At 39.7% G+C, this 10,444-nt stretch overlaps 1 protein-coding gene across 1 annotated transcript; it reads left to right on the plus strand.

Moving 5' to 3' along the window:
• Positions 1 to 348: 348 nt before the first annotated feature.
• Positions 349 to 2,812, plus strand: LOC139556895 (piggyBac transposable element-derived protein 4-like). The gene is made up of 2 exons (XM_071370990.1): positions 349 to 383; positions 1,039 to 2,812. Exons 1-2 carry the CDS (start codon positions 349 to 351, stop codon positions 2,810 to 2,812), a joined length of 1,809 nt encoding a protein of 602 aa, XP_071227091.1.
• Positions 2,813 to 10,444: the final 7,632 nt, after the last annotated feature.

Raw genomic sequence — 10,444 nt, forward strand, 5'->3', positions numbered from 1 at the left:
TGATCTTCTTGAAATCTAGCTGGATAGATAGCCAATGAACAGAGGTACATGGGCATATGCAATGGTTCTACCCGGAAATAATAGGCTTCGTTGTAAAGCCATGCGTACACAGGCTATTCGCCATTGAAAACTCTACCAGAAGGATCCCTGCCGTTTTACGCGCCGCAAACGTTTTTTTCTGAGCATTTTCTAGTTACAATAATGGCTAATAAATCAGCAAAATCAAAGACCAAGACCAGGTACACAGATATTCACGATATAATTGATGAAATAGAGAGATCTAGTGATAGTGAACTAAATCTAAATGAATCCAGTGAGATTGAATCCGTGGATTCAGAATTTGAAGACATGTTCCTCCACGGTGAAGACGCAGTTTTGGATCGGTGAGTAACGTTGTTTGAAATTAGTAATATCAAATATAATTCATTTGAGTTGTTTGAGATATTGTATTTTATTTGCCTTATATAAAAATATGACTAGGACATGAAATATAAAAGTACACAAGTATATTGAAATGTAGAAAGTACATATTTGTTGTTTCCTAATTGTTCCCATGTATTTTATATCTAAAATGGAATTGACAAAACCTCCCCATGGTCACAAATTGTGTATATATATTATGTGTCTGTATAATTATTACCTAATTGTTTCCATGTATTTTATATCTAAAATGGAATTGACAAAACCTCCCCATGGTCACAAATTGTGTATATATATTATGTGTCTGTATAATTATTACCTAATTGTTTCCATGTATTTTATATCTAAAATGGAATTGACAAAACCTCCCCATGGTCACAAATTGTGTATATATATTATGTGTCTGTATAATTATTACCTAATTGTTTCCATGTATTTTATATCTAAAATGGAATTGACAAAACCTCCCCATGGTCACAAATTGTGTATATATATTATGTGTCTGTATAATTATTACCTAATTGTTTCCATGTATTTTATATCTAAAATGGAATTGACAAAACCTCACCATGGTCACAAATTGTGTATATATAACATGTGTCTGTCTTTATTTCACAGTCCCAGCGATTCTGATTGGGAGCCAAGGAGAAAATCCCCCACTGAAGCTGGTCCATCCAGCTGGACCCCGGCTGTATCCGGCACCACACCTACCCCCGCCCGGCCATCAAGGGGTGGTAAGCCGGCGGCAAAGAAGCGGAGGAAGGGCAGCGTGCGGAGGAAGGGCAGCGTGGAACCGTCCAGCGTGGAACCTGCCAGAGCGGAGGAGGACCGTTGGCACTCTGTTCTTGAGGAGGATGTGGCCCCACCAGCTCCACTTTTCCGCCCAAAACGCCCAGTAGGCCCTCAATTGGACCCAACTTCTAAATACAGCCCCATGCAACTTTTCCAGTTGTTCTTCACCTCGGCAGTTGTTGATACCCTGGTGATGAACACTAATAAATATGGGGCTAAGAAGCAGGAAGGCAAGACAGGGGCATGGAAGGACATTTCCATTTCAGATCTGTTTTGCTACCTGTCTATGGTCATTTACATGGGGCTGGTGAAGTTGAAAACCCTGAAAGACTACTGGAAAACTGCACCCCTCTATCAACTGCCTTTCCCCTCAACGGTCATGTCTTGTACTAGGTTTCTGACAATTTCACGGGCACTTCACATTAGTGACCCAGAGGTTGATAAGGACAACGAGGCGAAACGAGGCACAGCAGGGTTTGATAAGCTCTGCAAGATCAAACCTCTCTACCACGATATCGTTGAGGCATGCAAGACCTATTTTCAGCCCGCCCAGAACCTTTCCATAGATGAGAGAATGGTAGCCTCAAAGGCCAGAATTGGCCTAAAACAGTACATGCGCAACAAACCGACAAAATGGGGATACAAGCTGTTTGTTTTGGCCGATTCTGCGTGTGCATACACATGCAATTTTTTTGTCTATGAGGGGAAGAACACTTGTGCGAGCGGTAAGGGACTCAGTTATGATTCTGTGATGCAGTTATTAGATTTCCAGCTGCTGGGGAAGGGCTACAAACTATTTGTAGACAACTTCTACACAAGCCCTACCCTGTTCACAGACCTGAGGAAGCTGGAGATGTGGGCCTGTGGCACCATTCGGACCAACCGAGTGGGTTTTCCAAAAACCAGGGTAAACGACATGCCTAAGCGGGCTGAGCGGGGTACCATGAGATGGATCCGTGAAGATGGTTTGCTGTTTGTGAGGTGGATGGACACTCGAGAGGTAGTCATGTGTTCCACTATTCACAAGTCGTTCGGTGGGGATCACGTTGTTCGACGGTTGAAAGGTCCTACAGGCGCTTGGACTGCCAGAAATGTCCCCATTCCAGATGCTGTGAGGGATTACAACAAGAGCATGGGGGGTGTAGACCTATCGGATGCGCTGATAGGATATTATAATGTCCTTCACAAGACCATGAAATGGTACAAAACGCTGTTCTATCATTTTATTGACATTGCTGTGGTGAATTCCTTCATCCTCCAGAAGGAAATGGCCAAGAACTGTGGACAGCCCCCCATCTCACAGCTACCCTTTAGGGAGCAGCTCATCCAGGAGCTTGCTAACTACAGCAAGAACACTGTAGCACCTTCTGTCCCCTCTACCTCTGTCCCTTCTGCTCCAACCAGCGGTACGCACATGCTGAAGTTCATCATTGCAGGCAGGGATGTGCCTCGGGGAAAAAGGGGCACAGTAGGGCGGCTTCGTTGTGCCCTGTGCCACAAGAAGTCCCCTGTCACCTGCACCACCTGTGCTGTGACCCTCTGTTTCACACCAGAGAGAGACTGCTATGGGATATGGCATCAGGAGCGCAACATTGTTTAGAGGACAGAGAGTCTTCACATGATTGAACATTTGAAGTGTAAATAGTTCCCCTTGTTATTATTATTATTTTTTTAAATATTCTTTTTTTTTTCTTGAATTTTTCAAATATATATTTTTTGGGGTATGTTAGAATAATTGTTTTGTATTTTGTATATAGGTTTTGTATCATTGTATCATTGTACCAATTCGGCCACTTGGGTACATTTGGGAAACTTGTGAGGGACACCTGGTTGACCTCATGCTCAATGGCATGTACCTCACTCATTCCTGAATGTATCCATCTGAAACTTTGGTAAAATACTGTTGCCTACCTATGTTCTCATTTGAAATGATCCCCAGTATCATAACTGAATGTTTGGCCTTTCTTGTTGATTTTTAAAGATGCAACAACAGTAAAAGAACAAAAAACGTCTGTTGATTTCCTTGTATTTTCTTCTACCAGATCTATTGTGTTATATTCTCCTACATTCAATTCACATTTAGACAAACTTCAGAATGTTTCCTTTCAAATGATACCAAGAATATGCATATCCTTCCTTCTAGGCCTGAGCTACAAGCAGTTAGATTAGGGTATGTTTTCAGGCGGAAATTGAGAAAAAGGGGGGCAATCCCAAAGAGGTTTTAACCTCTCCCCTAACCCCACGCCTAACCTTAACCCCTCCCCAAACCCCACGCCTAACCGTAATGTTTACCATTACCCTAATCAGGGTTCTCATCCTAACTTAATCCCTATCTCCCCCCTTCACCCTAATCCTGACTCCCCTATGTAGAGTGATCTGCACCAATCACTAAACCGCAACACTTCCTCTGTCTCTTCTCCTTTGTCATCAATACTCAATCAACAGACAATTATCATCCCCCTAGTAACCATATTTTCACATAGAATCAGATCCCTACATCAATCAATCAAACACAACTTCTCTACAGTTCAGCACACTTACATACCACTCAAACCATACAGAATAATTTCAGCATTCAGAAAGAACAACAATTTAAAGGACCTCCTCACCAAAGCAAGATTCAGTAGTAAGCCACCACAAGACCCCAAATCTCACAATTTCCATTTTCGACAGATAAAGTTCATTACAAACATACACAGCCATACATCAGCACCAGTACAAGAATCCTATTCATTGAACACCCATAACGCCATTTATATCATTACATGCACACTCTGCAATAAACAATACATCGGAGAAACCAAACACACCATAGAAACCAGACTCAAACAACACCTGTATAACATTAAAAGGGCACACCTACAAACGGCCCTCATAACCCACTTCCAGGAGCACCCCATCACCCACCTTACCATATCAGGGTTACAGTCACACATAGGCTGGACCTGTGGGCAGCGAAAGAGGGTAGAACGGGAGTGGATCCAGCACCTACAGACAATAACGCCAAATGGCCTGAACGAGAGGTTTTAGAAAATGGGTTTTAACAGACAGGAAAATGGATGGAGAAGAACATGGTTTTATTTATATTTTATCTATACTCTATATATTTATGTTTTGTTCGATTTTAGTTTGGCATTTCCTTTTCTTAGGTCTTTCCTTTCTTTTAACAGAATAAAACAATAAAACCAACTAAATGCACAATATTGCTTTTATGTTCATATTTAACAACATTATGGTTAAATGAATCTAACACCCTAACCCTAACCCCTAACCCTAACCCCTAACCCCTAACCCTAACCCTGACCCCTAACCCTAACCCTAACCCCCCTAACCCTAACCCCTATCCCTAACCCTAACCGACTCAAAACTAGAAACCACCCCCTCCCTTCCCCCCTCCGGTTTCCACGTGTCAGAGATGGAAGTGGATCAACCGACTCAAAACTAGAAACCTAACCCTAACCCTAACCCCACCCTAACCCTTAACCCCTAACCCCTAACCCTATTCCTAAACCCTAACCCTAACCCTAACCCAACCCCAACCTTAACCCCTAACCCCAACCCTAACCCTAACCCCACTCCCATCTTGAGTACAGGGCCTGAAGCCCAGAGATTACCTATTATTAGCACTTACTCACACACAAATCAACGCATACACTTACGACTAAAAAGAGCATTTTCAAATACACAACATGCATTCCCCCCACTACAACCATTCCGAACCATCTCAGCATACAGGAGGAATCCCAATCTGAAGGACCTCTTAGTCCATGCAACATTTTCGCCCTCTCCCTCAGTACCCACGGAAAATCATTACTACAGACAACTGACAAACATACACAACCCACACGCACACACCTTTTGCCCAATCAAACAACTGATGAACATAAACAGCACCAACATCGTTTATGCAATCACCTGTGCATTATGTCAAAAAATCTATGTGGGGGAAACTGGATCTACAATTTTAACACGTCTCAAACATCTGTATACAATCACTAATAATAAATTGCCTACACATTTAGTCACACATTTCCAAACACACCCTATTATACATCTGAACATCACTGGGCTAGAAACTGTCTCCACCTGGACCATAGCCCAGAGAAAGGCTGCAGAATCCAAGTGGATAGCCACCCTTAGATCTTTGGCTCCACTTGGATTGAATGGCAAAGTGTAGGTAAACTATTCATACATCTCATATTTTCTCATACACACAAACCTTCCAATAAACCCAGAATGGAAGCAATAACAGAGATCACAATAGGCCAGTGCAACGCAAAGTGCAAAACCTAAAAAAACAGAACTTATCATAAACCTAACCCCTAACCCTAACCCCTAACCCCTAACCTAACCCTAAACCCAAACCCTAAACCCTAACCCAGGAAAATGGATGGAAGAGAACATGGTATTAATTATACTCTATATATGTATGTTTTATTCGGTTTAGTTTTGCATTTCCTTTTTTTGGGTCTTTCCTTTTAATAGAAAAAAACTGTAAAAACAACTGAATGCACAATGTTGCTTTTATGTCCATTTTTTATTTGACCTTTATTTAACTAGGCAAGTCAGTTAACTTTTACTGCCTCAGAAACCCGGATCCGGGATTCAAGGCAAAGGGAGCGATAACGTTATCATCACCAAAATATATTAATTTTTTCACTAACCTTCTCAGAATTCTTCCGATGACACTCCTGTAACATCATATTACAACATACATATAGAGTTTGTTCGAAAATGTGCATATTTAGCCACAAAAAAACGTGGTTATACAATGAGAATAGTAGCAAAACTGGCCTGAAAATGTCGGGCGCCATCCTTGAGAGTGATCTAGTCTAATCGATAACTAATCATAAACTTGACTAAAAAATACAGGGTTGACAGGAATCGAAAGACAAATTAGTTCTTAATGCAATCGCTGAATTACATTTCTAAAATTATCCTTACTGTGCAATACCGGGTCCGCCAAAGCGAAGCTACACAAAACAAAATGGCGATATATGCGTTTAACATTTTTCAACAGAACAGCGATTTATCATCATAAATAGTTCTTACTATGAGCTGTTCTTCCATCAGAATCTTGGGCAATGTATCCTTTCTCCGGTCTAATCGTCTTTTGGTCGAAAGATGTCCTCTTGTCCGTCGAAATGGCCACTAACGTTCGGTATGTACAGGAAAAGTGCCCAGCTCATGGAAGGGCGTCACAAATAAATGCCTCAAAATCGCACTAAACGGATATAAATTGCTATAAAACGGTTTAAATTAACTACCTTATGATGTTTTTAACACCTATAACGAGTAAAAACATGACCGGCGATATATTACTGGCTAAACCAAGGCTTGGAAAGAGGCCAGTCCGACGTCCATCGTGCGTCGAGCGCAGGGTCCAAAAGAAAGCTACTTCCGGTCTTTGGTGTTTTATACAGGCCCTGATTGCGCAATCGACTCCATTCAAATTGTCACCACTTACTGACATCTAGAGGAAGGCGTAGGCAGTGTTTGTATCCTCATAGCAACCGGATTTTCGTCCCTGATTTGGCCCGGCCTCAGGTCCTGGAATGGGCTCACTCCTCCAGGCTTACCTGTCATCCTGATTCCAGTCGTACCGTGGCTTTCCTATGACAACGCTTCTGGTGGCCCACCATGGCTCCTGATGTCGGCCTTCTTCGCCGCATGCACGGTGTGTGATCAAAATAAGACTGTCACCTGATGAGTTTTTTTCTTGGTTAGTGGCTATTTATTCCTTTATTTGGTCGAATTGGTGATAGCTAGTGATGGAGTGGAAAAATAGTGGATTAAAGAAAATGGTGTCTTTTGCTAACGTGGTTAGCTAATAGATTTACATATTGTGTCTTCCCTGTAAAACATTTTAAAAATCAGAAATGGTGGCTAGATTCACAAGAAGTTTATCTTTCATCTGGTGTCTTGGACTTGTGATTTAATGATATTTAGATGCTACAATTTACTTGTGACGCTATGCTAGCTATGCTAGTCAGTGGGGGGTGGTGGGGGGGTGCTCCCGGATCCGGGATTCGTAGCAACTAAAAGTTAATCCACCTATCGTGTCAGATTTTGAAAATATGCTTTACAGCGAAAGAAATCCAAGCTTTTGTGAGTGTATCAATCAATGCTAGAACAGCTAGCCCCAAATTAGCATGGTCACGAAAGTCAGAAAAGCAACAAAATGAATCGCTTACCTTTGATAATCTTCAGATGTTTGCACTCACGAGACTCCCAGTTACACAATAAATGTTATTTTTGTTCGATAAATATTACTTTTATAACAAAAAAATGCCATTTGGGTTGCGTGTTATGTTCAGAAAACTACAGCCTCATTCCGGTTCTGAAAGGCAGAAGAAAATTCCCAAACGTATCAGATTCAAAAATATTACTAAAAATATTTATAATCATGCAATCACAAGTGAAATATACCAAAACACAGCTTAGCTTGTTGTTAATCCACCTATCTTGTCAGATTTTGAAAATATGCTTTGCAGCGAAAGCAATCCAAGCTTTTGTGAGTGTATCAATCAATGCTAGAACAGTTAGCCTTATATTAGCTTGGTTAGCTTGGTCACGAAAGTCAGAAAAGCAATAAAATGAATCGCTTACCTTTGATAATCTTCGGATGTTTGCACTTACGAGACTCCCAGTTACACAACAAATGTTCTTTTTGTTCGATAAACATTACTTTTATAACAAAAAAACGCCATTTGGGTTGCGCGTTATGTTCAGAAAACCAAAGCCTCGTTCCGTTTGACGAAAATTCCAAAAAGTATACGTAATGTTCGTAGAAACATGTCAAATGTTTTTTTATAATCAATCCTGAGGTTGTTTTTAACGAACATAATCGATAATATTTCAACCGGACTGAAACCTATTCAATAAGAGAGAAAAAGAAATGGAGCGCTACCTCTCTCGCGCGCAGGAACTAATCAGAGGACACCTGACTAGTTTTGAAAACTCTCGCTGATTTTTTTTTTTGTCCGGTTGAAATATTATAGATTATTTAGGCTAAAAACAACCCGAGGATTGAATATAAACATCGTTTGACATGTTTCTATGAACTTTACGGATACAATTTGGATTTTTTGTCTGCCTGTTTTGACTGTGTTTGAGCCTATGGATTACTGAAGAAAACGCGTGAACAAAACAGAGGTTTTTGGATATAAAGAGACTGTATCGAACAAAAGTAACATTTATTGAGTAAATGAATGTCTGCTGAGTGCAACCATATGAAGATCATCAAAGGTAAGGGATTCATTTTATCTCTATTTATGACTTGTGTAACTTTTCTATTTGGTGGGTTACTGTTTGTAATGATTTGTCTGCTGGGCTATGTTCTCAAATAATCGTAAGGTATGCTTTCGCCGTAAAGCATTTTTTAAATCTGACACTGTGGTAGATTCACAAGAAGTTCATCTTTAAACCTATGTAAAATATGTTTTGTTTTCTGAATTTTTATAATGAGAATTTCTGTATTTGAATTTGGCGCCCAGCAGTTTCACTGGCTGTTGAAGAGGTGGGACGCTAACGTCTCCCGTACCCAAGAGAGGTTAACCTATACGGTCAGAATAATGATGATCCAAGCTTCTTTGAAAATATATATAAGAATTGATCAACTCTACAAGCAACACTAGACTCTATTAGTATGGTGGGAGATTTGAATAGGGTCTTAAATACCTCTATGGACCGGAAAGGAAATCACACTACAAACTATCACCCTCAGGCACTTAAGGAAATCATGAATGTCATGGATATATTGGAATTAGTGGATATATGGAGACTTAAATACCCTGACCTAGTGAGATATACATGGGGGAGGCTTAATCAAGCTAGTCGTCTTGACTACTTTCTTATACCATTCTCTCTGGCACCAAAAGTTTAAAAAAGTGTTGATAGGGGACAGAATGCGGTCGGATCATCACATAATTGCCATATATATTACTCTTACAGAATTTCCACGTGGGCGAGGATATTGGAAATTTAATCAAAGCCTACTAGATGATACATTGTTTAGAACTAGGACAGAATAATTTATAACTGACTTTTTCAGACATAACATAGGTACAGCAGATCCCCGTATTGTATGGGACACTTTTAAGTGTGCCTTTAGAGGCAATGCAATGCAGTACTCATCTATAAAACAAAAGCAATTTAGATCAAAAGAGTCCATATTAACAAAGGAAATTGAAGGACTAACAGTACAGTTAGATAGCAATAAAAACGGTACCATAGAGGCACAGAATAAGTTAGAGGAAAAACAAAAAGAAATGGAGGAACTTATTCAAGAAAGATCCAGTGTAATATATTATAAAAATAAAGCAAACTGGATGGAATATGGGGAAAAATGCACCAAATTCTTTTTCAATGTTCAATATAGAAATGCTACCAAAAAAATGTATCAAAACTTGTTACAAATGATGGAGTCACGCATGATTCACCAAATGATATTTTGAAAGAGGAAGTAAAGTACTTAAGAATATGTTTTCGTTTCAGGCTCCTCCATCTTCACTAACTGAAACTAATTGTATAGATTTATTTCCTAATAATAATGTAAAATTAACATCTGTACAGAAAGACTCCAAATTACAGAGGAACAACTGCTTGATGCAATTGGGGCCTTTAAGGATGGGAAAACTCCAGGGCTGGATGACATACCAGTGGAAGTATACAACACTTTTTTGGATATACTCAAAGGACCATTATTAGCATGTTTTAACCACTCCTATATAAATGGTAGATTATCAGACACGCAACAAGAAGGTCTGATATCATTATTACTGAAACAGGACCCAAGTGGTTAATATAAAGATCCAGTCATTAAAAAAATTGGAGACCTCTTACACTTCAGTGTTGTGATGCAAATATCCTAGCAAAATGCTTGGCGCATAGAATTAAAAAAGTATTGTCAGATAATATTCATCCTAATCAGACAGGTTTTTTACATGGACGATACATTGGAGATAATATAAGGCAAGTACTGGAAACAATAGAATACTATGAAATATCGGGGAAACCAGGCCTGGCTTTCATAGCTGATTTTGAAAAGGCTTTTGATAAAGTACAACTGGAGTTTATATATAAATGCCTAGAATATTTAAATTTTTGGGAATCTCTTATAAAAAAAAATGGGGTAAAGTTATGTATAGTAACCCTAGGTGTAAAATAGTAAATAATGGCTACTTATCAGAAAGTTTTAAACTATCTGAGGAGTAAAACAAGGTTGTCCACT

The sequence above is a fragment of the Salvelinus alpinus genome, chromosome 28, assembly GCF_045679555.1.
Source record: "Salvelinus alpinus chromosome 28, SLU_Salpinus.1, whole genome shotgun sequence".
NCBI lineage: Eukaryota > Metazoa > Chordata > Actinopteri > Salmoniformes > Salmonidae > Salvelinus > Salvelinus alpinus.

Bases quoted from the DNA above. Each gene is read 5' to 3' on its own strand.
- LOC139556895 (XM_071370990.1), top strand. From the start codon at position 349: ATGTTCCTCCACGGTGAAGACGCAGTTTTGGATCG. The intron at 384-1,038 runs GTGAGTAACGTT...TTTATTTCACAG, and splicing joins GAAGACGCAGTTTTGGATCG to TCCCAGCGATTCTGATTGGG.